Genomic DNA, 16,624 nt, shown 5'->3' with positions numbered 1-16,624 from the left:
ACGAGCTCTCTAGTTGAGGCGTGCGAGCTCAGTAGTTGTGGCATGCGGGCTTAGCTGCCCTGGCATGTAGGAACCTAGTTCCCTGACCAGGGATCGAACCCATGTCCCCTGCATTGGAAGGCGGATTCTTTACCACTGGACTATCAGGAAAGTCCCCTCAGTTTTTATACAAGGTGTGAGGTTTAGGTTGAAGCTCATTTTTCTGCACATGGATATTCAGTTGTTCCAGCACCATATATTGTACTGTCCTTTCTTCATTGAACTGCCTTTGCAACTTTTGTCAAAAGTCAATTGAATGGGGCTTCCCTGGTGGCGCAGTGGTTGAGAGTCCGCCTGCCGATGCAGGGGACACGGGTTCGTGCCCCGGTTCGGGAAGATCCCACATGCCGCGGAGTGGCTGGGCCCATGAGCCATGGCCGCTAAGGCTGTGCGTCCGGAGCCTGTGCTCCGCAACGGGAGAGGCCACAGCAGTGAGAGGCCCGTGTACCGCAAAAAAAAAAGAAAAAAAAAAAAAAGTCAATTGAATGTATTTGTGTGCGTCTATTTCTGGATTCTCTATACAGTTTCATTGATCTGTATGTCCACCTCTTCACCATAACCACTGTCTTGAGTACAGCAGAGCTTTACAGCAAGTCTTAAAATTGGGTGGTGTGATTCCTCCTATGTTACTACTGTTCTTTTGCAAAACTGTCTTGGCTATTCTAGTTCCTTTGTTTTTCCATGTAAAATTTAGAACCAGGATGTCCATGTCAATAAGCAAATCCTTTAATTGCATTAAATTTACAAATTAATTTGTGGAGAATTGTCATGTTAACTATATTGAGTATTTCAATCCATAAACAGAGTAGAAACCCTTTTTCAGGCTTTCCTTGATTTCCTTCATCAGCATTTTGTAATTTTTGGCATATAGATTCCACATATATTTTGTTAGATTTATACCTAAGTATTTACTTTGGAGCTATTATAAATGTTATTTTTCTAGTTTCAGGTTCTAATTGTCCACTGTTAGTCTACAGAAATATGATTGATTTTGGGTTGTTCATCTTGCATTCTGCAACCTTGCTAAACTCATTCATTGGTTCTAGAAACTTTATTATAGATTCCTTGGGATTTTCTACATGGAAATCATTTCATTATGAATACAGGCAGTTGTATTTCTTCCTTTTTAATCAGTGTGCCTTTTATTTGGCTTTCTTGCCTTATGGCACTGATTAGGATTTCCAGTGCAATGTTGAATAGAAGTGGTGACAGTGGACATCCTAGCCTTGTTTCTGATTTTCAGGCAAAAGCATTCAATCTCTCATCATTAAGGATGATATTAACTGTGGCTTTTCAATAGATACTCTTTATCGGATTAAGGAAGTCCCTTCTATTCCTAGTTTGCTAAGGTTTTTCTTTTTTCTTTAATCACAAAGGGATGCTGAATTTTATTAAATGCTTTTTCTGCATCAACAGGTAAGATTGTACAGCTTTCTTTTTTTAGGCTGTTAATGTGATGAATCACATTAACTGATTTTCAAATATTTTCAAATATCAGTCATATATCTGGAAACCCCACTTGGTATATTACATTTTCCTTTTTACATATTGTTGGATTCAATCTGCTTATAATTTGTTGAGAATTTTGGTGTCCCTGTTAGTGAGGGATATTTTTTGGTGCCATCTTTGCTGGGTTTGGTATTGGGGTAATGCTGGCCTCATAAAATGACTTGAGAAGCATTTCCCCCTACCTTTTTTTTTTTTTACTGTTTTTTTTTTTTAACATCTTTACTGGAGTATAATTGCTTTACAATGGTGCGCTAGTTTCTGCTTTATAACAAAGTGAATCAGTTATACATATACATATATCCCCGTATCTCCTCCCTCTTGCGTCTCCTCCCACCCTCCCTATCTCACCCCTCTAGGTGGTCACAAAGCACCGAGCTGATCTCCCTGTGCTATGTGGCTGCTTCCCACTAGCTATCTATTTTATATTTGGTAGTGTATATATGTCCATGCCTCTCTCTCACTTCGTCCCAGCTTACCCTTCCCCCTCCCCATGTCCTCAAGTCCCCCCTACCTTTCTATTTTCTAAAAAATATCACATAAAACGGATGTTATTTCTTCTTCGAATGTTTGGTAGGATAGTCTCATTTTATGTGCAAAAATTGAAATGTGAATTCCGAATACTTAAAAATATCTGTAAAGAATTATAACTGCAAAGCTAGCAAGCCATGTGAGTCATAAGCCACACTGATTGTATTGCTGTATGGCAATACCACTTCAGCTGGTTCACAGTATTTACTAGTGCCATCATCTGGGCTAGGGTTTTCTTTAATGGAATGTTTTTAAGTACAAATTCAAGTTCTTTAAAATGTAGGATTATATATTTACATTATCTCTTTCTTCTTGGATAGGTGTTGGTAGTTTGTGGCTTTCAAAGAATTGGTTCGTTTTATCTAAGTTGTCCAATTTATATGTACAGTTATTTATATTTTGCATTACCCTTTAATGTCTGTGGGTTTTTTAGTGACATCTTCCTATGTGTATTCTTTCCTTTTTTCTTTGTCAGTATGTCTAGACATTTACCAATTTCATTAATCTCTACAAAGAATCAGCTTTTGGTTTAACTGATTTGTCTCTACTGTTCTCCTTTCTCAATTTCATTGATTTCTACTTTTTATTATTTCTTAACTTCTGCTTGCTTTGGGTTTATTTTGCTCATCTTTTTCTAGTTTCTTGAGGGTTGGGAGGCTTAAATTAGGATTTGAGACCTTTCTTCTTTTCTAACATAATAATTTAATGCTATAAAATTTCCTGTAAGCCTTGCTTTAGCTCCATCCCACAAATTTTGATTTGCTGTCTTTTCATTTTTGTTCATCTGAAAATATTTTCTAATTTCCCTTAAGACTTCCTCTTAGACCCATGGATTATTTAGAAGTATGCTGTTTAATTTCCAAGCATTTGGGTATTTTCCACTTATATTTTGATTATTTATTTCTAGCTTAATTCCATTATGGTCAGAGAATATACTTTCTAGGATTTTAACTATTTTAGACTTGCTAAGGTTTGTTTTATGACCCAGAATATGGTCTATCTTGGAATGTTTGACTGTGTACTCGAAAGGAACATATGTTCTGATGTTGTTAGGGAGAGGATGCTATAAATGTCAACCAGATGCAGTTGGTTGATGGTTTCAGTTCAATATCCTTGCTGATTTTCTACCTCTAGTTCTATCTATTAACTAAACGAAGACTGTTGAGTCTCCAACAATAATTGTGGATTTGACCTTTTCTCCTTTCAGTTCTATCATAGTTTGCTTCCTATATTTTGCAGCTCTATTGCTGGGTGTGTACCCATTTAGAATTGTTATGTTTTTTTAGTGAGTTGACCCTTTTATCACGTTGTGTCCCTCTCTATCCCTGCTAATTTCCTTTGCTCTGAAGTCTACTTTGCTTGATATTAATATAGCCACTCTAGCTTGCTTTTTTTTTTTTTTTTTGCGTTACGCGGGCCTCTCACTGTCGTGGCCTCTCCCGTTGCGGAGCACAGGCTCCGGACGCGCAGGCTCAGCGGCCATCGCTCACGGGCCCAGCCGCTCTCCGGCATGTGGGATCTTCCCGGACCGGGGCAAGAACTCGTGTCCCCTGCATCGGCAGGCGGACTCTCAACCACTGCGCCACCAGGGAAGCCCCACTCTAGCTTTCTTTTACTTAGTGTTGGCATGGTATATCTTTTTACCCCTTTTTGCTTTTTAACTTACCTATACCATTATATTTAAAGGGGGTTTCTTGGACACAGCATACAGTTAGGGCTTGTTTTCTTTTTTTTAATCCATTCTGACAATCTCTGCTTTTAATTGGTGTGTTTAGATCATTAACATTTAATGTAATTATCGTTACATTTGGATTTAAGTCTATGATTTATTATTTAGTTTCTATTTGGACCTCAGTTTTTTGTTCCTCTCTCTCCCCTTTCCTCTCTTTTTTTGAATATTTTGAATCAAAACATCTTTTGATTATTTGGGTAATTTTTAACATTCCATTTTAATTTATCTCTAGAGTTTCTGACCATATATCACTGTATAGTCTTTTTTCAGTGCTAGGGATTAAACTATACATAACTTTTTACAATCTACTTAGAAATAGTATTTTACCATTTTAAGAAGAATGCAAAAATTTACCTCCATATTTCTTTTACCCTCTCCCTTTTATGTTATAATTGTCAAATGCATTACACTGACATATGCTGAAAACCCCACCATACAATACTATAACTTTTGCTTTAAACTGTCATACATATTTTAGAAAACTTAAGAAGAAAACACAGCCTATTGTATTTATCCAGATACTTATTATTTCTGTTCTTCTTTCATTTCTAAAGCTCCAAGATTCCCTCTGGTATCAATTCCCTTCCACCCAAAGAACTTTCTTTAGCATTTCTGTTAGAGCAACTAATTCTCTTATTTTCTTTCATCTTAAAATGTCTTTAGGGGCTTCCCTGGTGGTGCAGTGGTTGAGAGTCTGCCTGCCAATGCAGGGGACATGGGTTCGAGCCCTGGTCTGGGAGGATCCCACATGCTGCGGAGCAACTAGGCCCGTGAGCCACAACTACTGAGCCTGCGCGTCTGGAGCCTGTGCTACGCAACAAGAGAAGCCACGATAGTGAGAGGCCCGCGCACCGCGATGAAGAGTGGCCCCCACTTACTGCAACTAGAGAAAGCCCTCGCACAGAAACGAAGACCCAACACAGCCAAAGATAAATAAAGAAATAAAGAAATAAAAGCTGAGCTGATGTCCAAAAAAAAAAAAAAGTATTTTTTCGGGAATTTCCTGGTGGCACAGTGGTTAAGGATCCGCCTGCCAATGCAGGGGACACGGGTTCGAACTCTGGTCTGGGAAGATCCCACATGCTGTGAAACAACTAAGCCCGTGTGCCACAACTACTGAGCCTACACTCTAGAGCCCACGAGCCACAACTACTGAGCCCGTGTGCCACAACTACTGAAGCCCGTGCACCTAGAGCCCATGCTCCGCAACAAGAGGAGCCACTGCAACAAGAAGTCCGCACACCACAACAAAGAGTAGCCCCCACTCGCTGCAACTACAGAAAAGCCCGTGTGCAGCAACAAAGACCCAATGCAGCCAAAAATAAAAAATATAAATAAATAAAATAAATTTATAAAATAAGAAAGTCTTTATTTTTTCTTCATTCCTGAAGGTTATTTTCACTGGAAATGGAGTTGTAGGTTGACAGTTCTTTTCTTTCAGCACTTAAAAAATATTGTTCTGCTGGGGCTTCCCTAGTGGTCCAGTGCTTAAGACTCCCACTTCCACTGCAGGGGGTGCACATCTGATCCCTGGTCGGGGAAGTTCCGCATGCCCCGTGGTGTGGCCAAAAAAAAAAAAATTGTTCTACTTCCTTTTCATCTCCATGGTTTCTGATGAGAAATCCACAATCATACAAATAATTGTTCCTTTGCATGGTATGTCATTTTTTTCCTCGGCTGCTTTCAAGACATTTTCTTTCTTCAGTTTTTAGCAGTTCGATTTTGATGTGTCTGAGTGATGATTTCTTTTGAGTTTATTCTGTTTGGAGTTCTCGGAGACTCTTGAATTGTAAGCTTACGTCTTTTGCCAAATTTAGAGTTTTTAGCCATATTTCTTCAAGTATTTTTTTCTGCATCACATTTTTTTTTTTTTTTTTCGCGGTACACGGGCCTCTCCCGTTGCGGAGCACAGGCTCCGGACGCGCAGACTCAGCGGCCATGGCTCACAGGTGCAGCCGCTCCGCGGCACGTGGGATCTTCCCGGACCGGGGCACGAACCCGTGTCCCCTGCATCGGCAGGCGGACTCTGAACCACTGCGCCACCAGGGAAGCCCCTGCATCACATTCTTTATGATCTCTTTCTGGGAGTGTGATGATACAAATGTTTTGATTTTGTCCCATAGGTCCCTAAGGCTCTGCTCGGTTTCTTTTCCTCCTACTCTTTTTTCTCTCTATTGCTCAAACTGGATTATTTCTAGTGATCTATTTTCAATGCACTCTTTTCTTTGCCATCTCCATCTGCTATTAAGCCCAACCAGTGAGTTTTAAAATTTTAGTTATTGGATTTTTTAATTCTAACATTTCTGTTCTGTTCTTTTCTATATCTTCTATTTCTCTGCGGAGACTGTCTATATTAGATTTGTTTCAAGAACGTTCACACTTACTTCTTAGAGCATGATGTTACTATCTGTTTTTAAATCTTTATCTGATAATTCCAACATCTGAGTCATCTAGGGTTGGCATCTGTTAACTACCTTTTTCCGTGCAAGTCTTTGGGATTTTCCTGGTTCTTCACATGTGGAGTAATTATGGGTGGTATCCCTGACATTTTGCATATTACGTCGTGGAGACTCTGAATCTTCCTTAAACTCTATGGAGAATGTTAATATTTTGTTCTAGCAGGTACCTGACCAGGTGAGGTTCTGTCTCCGGGGCCAAGTGGTGAGAGAATAAAGAGAAAAACAAAAGCAATCAGGATTCCCTCAGGCTCTTGGTCAGAGATTTAGGCACCTGTGCTGCCACTGCTGTTGCCACTACTGAAGCCATAGGATTGCCTAGGGACTAGGGTGGGGAAAAAAGGAAGAGAAAAAAAACCCAGGGGAATTCCCCTATTCTTTGTCCTGTAGGAATCCCATTTCCTGCTCCTCAGACCACACAGAGAAGGCTTCTTTGCACCTGCTATGCAGTTCCAGGTTTTAGGCTGTCCTGGATGCCATATCAGAAGCAAAATAAAGGGGACACTCACCACCAGCTTGATGGTACTTTGAGTTCCCTAATCTACCTGCTACAGTCCTCAGATAGCTACTCCATGTATTTGGTCCATAGTTTATAATTGTGTTCAGCAGGAGAGACGGGGTGGGGGTGTGCTTATTCCATCTCACTGGGAACTGGAACCACACCAAGGGCTCTTAACTCTGTTGTACAACCAGGGTGGAGAACCACTGTATACATGTATGTGGATATTCTATATCAAGGGTTGGCAAACTTTTTCTGCAAAGGGCCTGATTGTAAATATTCTGGGCTTTGTGGCCGTATGGTCTCTGTTGCAACTACTCAACCTACTTAACTCTGCTGCTGTAGTGTGAAAGCAGCCGTAGATAATATGTAAATGAATGGGCATGGTTATCTTGCAATAAAACTTTATTTGAAAAAAAACAGGTGATAGGCTTATCTGGCCCATGGACCACAGTTTGCTGACCCCAGTTCTACCTCATGAGCAAAGCTGGTTAATGGTAAAGTTCACTTTTTTACTTTTTCCCATTCCTTAGAGAGCAGAATTCTGCAAATAACTACAAAAGTTAATCCTTTGCTCTTCCATTCCTACTCCCATTAATCACAAGAACCGTTGCGCACGTTCAGTTTGGGTTCAGTTATGCTCTTTGATTCCTGAAACAGTCACTACTGTAGAGCTAAAATTCTAAAAACTAAAATTCAAGATTTGACCGATGTTACATATTTCACATATAACAAAAAATGCTGTAGCTATCATTGCAAACAGAAATCCTTATTTGCAATTTTCTCAAGGATACATTAAAGCAGAGATCATAAATGATAGTGTCCCAATTTGTTTTTCCAGAGACTGACTGGCTGGATGTGTGGAGAGGCTGCTGTCCTTTCAACTCACCTGGTTTCCTGCCACACAGATAGAAGGCTAGTCTGTCAGTCAGCTCATACTGTATTTCTACGAGGCGTTCTGCCAGCTCATGGTGCCCTCCTTGCCTACCAAGAGAAAACAAAGTACCATTTATATTGCTCGCTGGCCACTGGAGCTAGAATAGAAAAGTACAGAGACGTCCCCTGAGATACCTGAGTCATTTATCAAACGTGACTTTTTAGAATAATCAACCTTTTTGTGTGAGGTAAACTGTCAAGGTCTACTTCGATTCCCACCTTTATAAAAACTGTTTTCACAATCTCAACTATCGCCTTTCCTTTATTAATTTATAAGACAGAGTACTTAATAAAGAATTCAAGGACTTATGAGAGGGACAAAGAATAACTTCATCTAATGAGGTAGAAAATAAAATTAATAAATGGTCAAGGGTAGAGGTTCTCAAAAATTAACTAGCATGCTTAAAAAAATATACAGATGTCCAGGACCCACCCTTGGAAATTCTGAATCAATAAAAACAGGAGCAGTGTGGACATTAATATTTTGAAAAAGGTCCTTCCCCTAGATGCTTCTCAGGCAGCCAGCCTGACTTCTGGATTAGAGTTCAGTAACCACTTCAAGGTCTTTGATTCAGGGAGAGACAGACCAACCTAATGCATAATTCACACCTCCTTGTCTTTAATTTCCATCACAGAAAATATTAATTTTGCCTTTGAAACAAATATTTAAGCTGCTTGAAATCCTTTAAGTAACAAGGCATATAAATAAATCATTACCCTGAGAGACTATTATGTGCAAGGTACAAGAGGAAATTCCAAGATAAGTGATAAGTATCATTTACTGAGGGCTCTGTTCCCCTTAAAAGATGAAGTCTAGTTTCTGCCAGTTTCTCCTCCCACATACAACGTACTACAAAAATATTCTCCAACCTACCCATACATCTTTGATTTCTGTGATGCACATCTTTTTTTCTCATTTTTTAACATCTGTGAAATCAGGAAGTATCCTACAGTTGATAGTACATCATCATTTAATTGGTTGAGTCTTTTCCTTTTTAATGGTATATGAAATAATGATGACCCATATAAACAGTAGAGTGTTAGACCTGATGAAATACTGTATTCCTCAGTACCTTAGCTCTTATTCCCAGACACACTCTGCTCTATCCAATCAGGTCTCCTGCTGTGCCGAACATCCCTGTCCATCCCTCCTTCCTGAACTTGACCCACGCCCTTCTTCTCACCTGGTACACCTTAGTTCATCTTCACACACCCAAATCCAATCTACTCTTCAAAGACCAACTAAAGACATTTCTTAATGATCTGGGCCACAGTGAAGAAATCCTATATATGTATCAATTTTGGTAATGAGTTCTACATTATCTTGCCTCATTTAACTCTTACATGCATTTATGAACCTCCTCCTCCCTGAGAGAGTAAATTCTAGGAGGGCAGAGTTCATTTCACTTGCCATTTTCAAGTTGTCACTTGTCATTTTATCCTCTGCAGAATATAATTCTTTGCAGTTAATTTGGAAAAAGTTAATTTGGAAAAAGAAGGAAAGATGATCCATCTTCTATCATTTAAATGATATTCAAGCCTAATCTATGGATGTATTTATTTATTTTCCAGCACTTCACAGCCAAAATTTTGAAACAAAAAGTAAAGAATTTTATAGCAAGCACCCAGATGTCCACTACCTAAATCCTGCAATTAACATTTTACTATACTTGTTTAACCACATATCTATCCATATAGATTTGTTTCTAAGTTCAAGCAATGACTAAAACTATTAAAAAACTGAGGAGTGGGTTCTGCAATTCTTCATACTTGATCTGTACTCCAACTATGGCTCAAATACCACTGCGTTTAAAGGATAAAAAGAAATGAAAGACTGGAAGCTAAGCACAATGGTTAATGGTTCTACCCTCCCTGACTTTAGCTGGCTCTAAGATCATATGCGTTTGAAATACCTTCATCTGCAAAATAATAGCATGCAAACCTCTGAAGGGGTTAAATGCTAATCATACACAATTTAGCCACTTAACAATGAATCATACACAACAGAAATAATCCCAAACAGAGAGCGGTGACAAGAATCTAGTCTGTTACCTTGCATAATCAACAGGAGTTTTCCCACTCGCATCTTGTGTGCCTGGGTCTGCTCCATATACTGCCAATAATTCCGCCTGTAAAATCTGCCCTGCTTTAGAGGCAACATGGAGTGGGGTGTTTCCTTTCTCCTAAGAATCATTAATAAAAAGTATACAAAAAGAAGCAAAATTAAATAAACGAAAGGCTACACGAATGCAACCCATTTAGTTTCAATTTAATATCTGAATCAATTCATGCTTTCTTACAGGGTGAAAAAAGTTGGCTTGTGCTCCTAATGATAATAGCCTCAAACAGGTTTCAAGATTCCCTGTTCTCACGCTTGAATGGAGTTGCTGAAAAATACACACACAAGAAAGAATATTTGTTAAAAATGTAAAGAATGTCGTAGCAGGGCAGCTGGCAGACTATTTTAATACACATTATAGTAGTACTACATCATCTTTATTTAGCTCAGTAAGGTGGATGAAGCAGTCTCTCCCTTGCTGGTCACAACCATCCCCGGGCTCTAAGGCAGGGTCAGGCCCATTTTCCTGACAGGAAACTAGGGCTGGGAAGGCTGACCTGACCAAATGCATGATCTAAGTGGCACAACCAGACCTTGAGTGAGAGGGAGTGTGAAGAGGTGGCTGAGCATGGCTCTGAAGTCTGAATTTCAAACCATACACCCCTCAAGCTGTGTGAACTTGAGGAAGTTCTTTAGCAATCTGAACCTCAGTTTCCTTATCTCTAAAATGGTGATAATAATGCCACCTATTCACAGGGTTACTATAAGGACTCAATGATATAACAAAGCATGGAGCCTGGTACATAGGAAATGCTCAAAGAATACAGCTGCTATTATTATTGTTGATGTTGTTATTTGTTGTTATTATTGAACCTAGGGCTTTAGAGCTTCATATCCTATACCGTGCAAGTCACAGGATTCTGCCTTATATCACACCCTCTCCTCAACACTATTCTTGGCCTTGTATACAATGATTTAATGAAGTCTTTCAGGGTGGGAAATAGGCCTGTGCTATACCAAATTCTGTACCACTACAGAAATGCCCTTATACATTCAGAAGAGCTGCCTTCCTTCAAGTCTAACCTAGAATTGTCCAAAATGCAATAACTCTTATCATAGCAATGGAGAAATCTACACTAACATCTGTATCCAAGTCTTATTTTTTAATTATATTTTTTAAAATTGCGGTAAAAAACACATACCAAGTCTTATTAATAAATGGAAGTAACAATCATATACATTTCCATGCAAAGTTTAAAATTATGAGTGCCTACGATCTGTGTGAGCATTTGCCGAAAGCAGTGCTTTGAAAATAAGGATATGTATTTTCGTGGCATCTCTCAAAAACATGTAAAGGCCCACATAAAGAAAACCATCTACTCATTTTGCAAGTTTAATAAACCATCCCGTGTACTACAGCTTCGAGTCACACCCTGCTTCCTGAAGATCCCACTCAGCATGCAACCTAGAAGCCTGCAGAAGTCCCACAAACCTTCTAGTCCCCCCTAGAAACAAACTCTGAGATGGCTCTTATTTCAAAGCTAAACAAAAACTTACAGAAATACAATTTTAGAACCATATCTGAAAAACACAAATAGTTTTCTGGATACTTATTTGTTCCTCTGCTCCTTATACCTCCACTAACATGAATGCTTGCCATTTGAAGTAAGATGAAAGAAGAAACCAACTGCAAAAAAAGCTGTTACTAATTATTTAGTGTACAGAAAGGAGTTTTTGTTTTTCTTTTCTTTCTAAGTTTTTTTCAAATCAGCCGATATGCTGCTTCATCCAGCAATTTTAGGGATTTTAAAAGGTGTGACCCACCTTACTAAGATCTTTGGCAGTCACACTATCGTCATCCCGGCAGGGCAAGCGGTGGACAAATGCTAACATCTGATACTTTGCTCTGATGAATTCTGCTTTATTAGGACTGGTTCGAAAACAAAAAAGAAAACAGTTCACTTGCAGTTCAGCTATGACATTCCCCATTCTTCAGACTGTAAAAAGAAGAGGAAGTGACCCACATCCCCCACTCAAGAACAGAATGAACAACACTGAAGTAAGTTTCAGCAGTGCGTTGTCAGGCCTGAAGTCTGAAAACATACATTAGTCATTATAATGGCCAGGACTGCAGAATACCTGCTTTTTATAGCATTTTTCTGCTCTGTGTAATTTTCTTAATTGACCTAGCAACCTTGCGAGGAAGCAGCTCTTCATCCCATCTTATAAGTGAGGCATCAGGCAGACTGGAGCCCAGAACCAAGATTTCTGGTCTGACTGCCTACTGTTTGAGTGCCAAAGCTCAAATGTGATTACATCAAAAGCCACCAAGCCTTAGTCTTAAACCGGAGAAACCACTGAATTGTGCTGGGTAACCATGCAAAAGAGATGGTCCCATGCCTGGCTTTGTTCTGCATTCCTAATAGCAAACAGGTCAATGCAAAACTGGGTGACCACCTCCCGTGCTGCCCCTGTAGGAGCTGGTCAAAAACAGCTGCACTCCTTTCAGTGGGCCCCAGGGGTTACGAAGAAATAAGAGTATTTATAAGCATTTCACTCACTGTACTTTATCCTGTGGATTAGCTTTGCGTCTTCCACTGATAAGAGAGGCAGGGTCCAGCAAAGAATGCTCCCATATAGAATTAGCACCATTATTATACAAGGTTTCAACCATCTAAAACCAAGCAGCATAAAATCATATTTAAATTTCTTTCTGCAAACATCCAGTGGGAATCAGTGACTGAACTGGGAAAACAAAGCCCTATTACAAACACTAGCATGACTGGGATATCACACACGTCATTATCTTCTGTTTTAGAATGAGAAAGATGAACCTGTACGCAGGACTCAGGTTTGACCAGCAGGTACTTAAATGGGTTTAATTACATTTTCTCATAGATGATGAAGAAAGAGTACTTTGACACTTTAGGACAGTATTTCCCAAGCCTGAGCATCCAAATTCTGTTTTCAAGGTTCTTAATATTTTTCTTTAAATCCACTTACTTTCTAAAACTTTCACTAGCAATTATAATTTGATGTGCTAGTTACAGTTTCAGGCAACCATTTAAATAAATATTTGAGTATTACCTACATCTACCTTGAGTACCACTGGTGGTTCACGTGCCATACTCTGGGAATTGTTTTAGGGTCAAATCTGGCATTTTAAACTACTCATCTCTGAACTTTATTCAGATCCTATAATATAATGAGTACTCTGTATAATCTGACAGCAGTAAACATCCATTTTCACATGAGAATGAGCTGTTAGAAACTTCTGAGCAAAAGTTGTTAATAAACCATGTCTCCCAATTTCATTTCAAAGCATGACTCCTGACATGGCCCCATCTGTTTTTTACGTCCGTGAAGATATTGTCACATCAAAGATCCACACTCATGCTTGTTCTGATCCTTTGGTACACATAGGCAAGTTTTAAGGACATGTTGTGCAGCTGGCACAGATTTAGTAAAATATGTACTCAAAACAAATGAAGGCGAAACACATGCGTAAGTCTGAGTTCCAACAGAACTCGAAGAATGTGTACCCGGAAATAGAAGTACCGCTGACATGACAATGGACCCCCAAAGAAAACAAAGGGCCCCCTGAACACTTAGCAGGGTGTTAGGCATTCAATCAAAACAGAACTTAATTGTCTCTAACAGATTACAAGAACTTTAAGAGAACTTAAATCAGATGTTTCAGAAATTTCTGAGGAATCCCAGTCCATGCTTCTATCAAAGCGGACAACTTCATGAAAAGTTTCTAAGGCAGTCACTTTCAGAAACATTCATCACAGTATGTGGGAAAGACAGACGGTTTAAAAACAATTTCTGGTGACATTCTAGAAAGTCAGCAATGAAACATCAGCAGGAAATTCTAATGACTGTCTACCTATAGTTCAGATTTTGGGACAAGATTTACATTAGGAGGGAAAAAAATCTTAAATGATGAATTCAATAATTATATATAGCATCAATAAGCATAGCACCTCTGCTCAATTATGAGTCAAACATTTTTATAAGATTTAAGAAGTATAATTTTAGTGCTAAAACAGTGAGCCCTAAAAACTTAAATTACAAACCATGAGCAGAATTCTTATTCTTTACCTGAAGCAATGTTGGAGGCCATGGTGTGTGTTTAAGATGCCTTACTTGAGAGATATGGCGCCCTAGACTCCGATGGACACTGCAGCACTCGTCACATATAAAAGTTCCCCTATTTACTGATGCCCAGGAAGGATCTGGAAAGGAGAATGAAATCAGTGGCAAGGATACCAGGTGGTTGCTATTCCGCCAGATGGCAAAAGATGACTGCGGTTTGGTTTTTCAGAAAAACAAGACATTTCTGTTGTTTTAGTATGCTAGGCAACATATCAAGCTGACGAGTTTGTCTGATACCCTAATGAGATCTACCATCTCAGATGTGTGCTCTTTCAATCAACGTAAGAGAAGCAAACTGAGAGGATTCACCTGAATCATTTCGAATCCATCTCCACAAGTAGCAAGATAACATAACTGTGTCAGTGAACAATCCACACAGCATTATGTGAAGTGAGTGGTGAAAAGACAGCTACCCTACAACTGCTACACATCTACATGCCACTGGGCTTAGCAGAAAGCTGCAAGTGACACAACTATACAACTGCTCAGCTGCTATGGTTGTGAACACAGACTGGGAAACCTGACCTCCTGTGTGCTAGGAAATGTGCTATCATACCCATTAGGTATTTTAAATAAACTGTTGAGTCCGATCTCGCCACTGATCTGAAAGGACAGAAGCTGTAAAAACAGCGGCTTCACAGAAGCAAAGATGTAAAATACAAGGGAGTAATACTTTTGGTGTGTGCACAACACTTTTTTTTCCTGTGAAGTCCCACAGAGCTTCATTAGACATCCTTTGAAACAAGAATAATTCACACTTGGTAAGCAGTAAGAATAACTCACACTGGGAAAGTAAACTGAATATTTAGAAACTCAAAATAAAGACAGACCTACATTTCATCAGACTCACAATGGGGTGACAATAGGTGCCGCTCAAGCTGCCTGGCTTAAGGGGTATATTTAAAAATTCTTCAATGCCCACAAAAATCTCTAAAATGCATGTACACCATCTTTACCATTTCTAACAGTTTATTCAAACCCCTTCCAACCATATAATGAAAAGTTACGGGATTTCAATCAAAGACAAACTGGGAGTCAAAGAGTGTAGTGGTTAAGAGGGTTGGCTCTGGAGATAAGCAGTCCAGGGTTTGAACCTCAACTCTGCCACTTCTTGCATAATGATCTCAGGCAAGTTATTTCCCTGAGGGTCCTCATCATGGATCAAATGGGAAGAACAACACATCTTAGGGTGGTGAGGATATAAAGAGTAAGTGAAGTTCCTTGCATATAGTAATATTTCCAAATTATTTTAAGTACCATTCAAATATTTTCAAGAGCCCACTGAAATTCATGGCCACTAGAGAAAGTTTTTGTTTGCTAATACATGAAACATTGAATGTTTCACACGAACACTGTCTTACTACAGTGAAAAATCTCAGTGGAGTTTTCAGGTAGTTGAACTCAGAGTAGGATATGAACTAGATTCACTTTAAAAAAAAAAAAGGTAAACTATTTATTGAATACTAAGATTTGATCATAGTTAGTCAAATGTTTGCCATGAAATAAAACAGAAACAAAATTATTCAATGAAGTACAACTATGTCAGTACTACTAAGCCATTCTAAAAAACAAAGTTTGGAAACACCAAGATGAAGGATCCCTGCAAAGATACACAACAACTTTGCTTTTTGCAGTATGGTACTACAACTAATGACACACATACAAAAAGACTGTTCGTTTTGAAGATTACCTTTGCTTTTCACGTATCATTCAGAGGTATTCACAATCTTCTTGGAGGAAATTTAACAGGAACAAGACAACAAGGATTTAACACACACTAAGCAAGGCTCTATATTAATCACCTTAACATCGTGAATCAGAATCCCATGGAGAGAACATCAGAATGTTAACAACACAGTAAAATCCAAATCGAGTTTGTACGACTGAGAGTGGGTGAACCCCTTCCAGTTTATCTGAACGTTTTATTCCAGGGCTTCTTAACCTGGGTTCTAGGAACACAACCAATGGGCTTCAGAAATGTCTATAACCCCTCTGAGAAATCTTAACATAAATTCTGTATGAAGGAGTTAAGCATGTGTGCATTTTCTGGGAAGAAGGTCTGAGCATTCATCAGAATCTCAAAAGGGTCACTTCCCTGGTGGCACAGTGGTTAAGAATCCACCTGTCAATGCAGGGGACACAGGTTCGATCCCTGGTCTGGGAAGATCCCACATGCCACGGAGCAACTAAGCCTGTGCGCCACAACTACTGAGCCTGCGCTCTAGAGCCCACGAACCACAACTACTGAGCCCACGTGCCGAAACTACTGAAGCCCGCGCCCCTAGGGCCCATGCTCGCACAAGAGAAGCCACTGCAATGAGAAGCCTGAGCACTGCAATGAAGAGTAGCCCCCGCTCACTGCAACTAGAGAAAGCCCGCATGCAGCAACGAAGACCCAATACAGCCAAAAATAAATAAATTAATTAAAAAAAAAAAAGGATCCCCAACCCTAAAGGTAACTCTTTTACTAGGGCTTTGCAGAAAAGGCAGCACAAATTCCCAGCTGCTCAAGTTCATCAGAACATTTCAAGGTAGCCTAATTATATTCAAAACAGGAAGGAAGTGACTCAAGTCTCTGTAGATGAGGCATGAGACAACAACCAAAAAGATAACAATGGAAGAGAAAATGTTCTGAAATGCACAAAACGCCGGAGAAGTGCAAGACTGTATTTATTATTTAGTTGAGTATTTAGTGTGGCAATGGAGAT

At 39.3% G+C, this 16,624-nt stretch overlaps 1 protein-coding gene across 12 annotated transcripts in view; it reads right to left on the bottom strand.

The window, feature by feature from the left end:
• GIT2 (GIT ArfGAP 2) overlaps positions 1–16,624 on the bottom strand; it is a 49,100-nt gene that overhangs the window by 30,765 nt on the left and 1,711 nt on the right. For all 12 annotated transcript variants that reach the window (XR_016387512.1, XM_022550964.3, XM_089894563.1 and 9 more), the window contains exons 2-7: positions 13,863–13,996; positions 12,320–12,432; positions 11,583–11,688; positions 10,000–10,086; positions 9,752–9,882; positions 7,653–7,747 (exon numbers count right to left, since the gene is read on the bottom strand). Coding sequence is in view for 11 of the 12 variants with exons in the window: in XM_022550964.3 (XP_022406672.1) it covers positions 7,653–7,747; positions 9,752–9,882; positions 10,000–10,086; positions 11,583–11,688; positions 12,320–12,432; positions 13,863–13,996 (666 nt within the window). In the remaining variant the exon portion in view is untranslated. The remainder of the gene's footprint in view (positions 1–7,652; positions 7,748–9,751; positions 9,883–9,999; positions 10,087–11,582; positions 11,689–12,319; positions 12,433–13,862; positions 13,997–16,624) is intronic.

The sequence above is a fragment of the Delphinapterus leucas genome, chromosome 14 (assembly GCF_059928025.1).
Source record: "Delphinapterus leucas isolate spDelLeu-1000000601 "Yukka" chromosome 14, BTC_Dleu_Yukka2, whole genome shotgun sequence".
In the NCBI taxonomy this organism is placed as follows: Eukaryota; Metazoa; Chordata; class Mammalia; order Artiodactyla; family Monodontidae; genus Delphinapterus; species Delphinapterus leucas.
The sequence above is the reverse complement of the archived record's forward strand: the minus strand, read 5'-3'. Positions and strand labels throughout refer to the sequence as shown.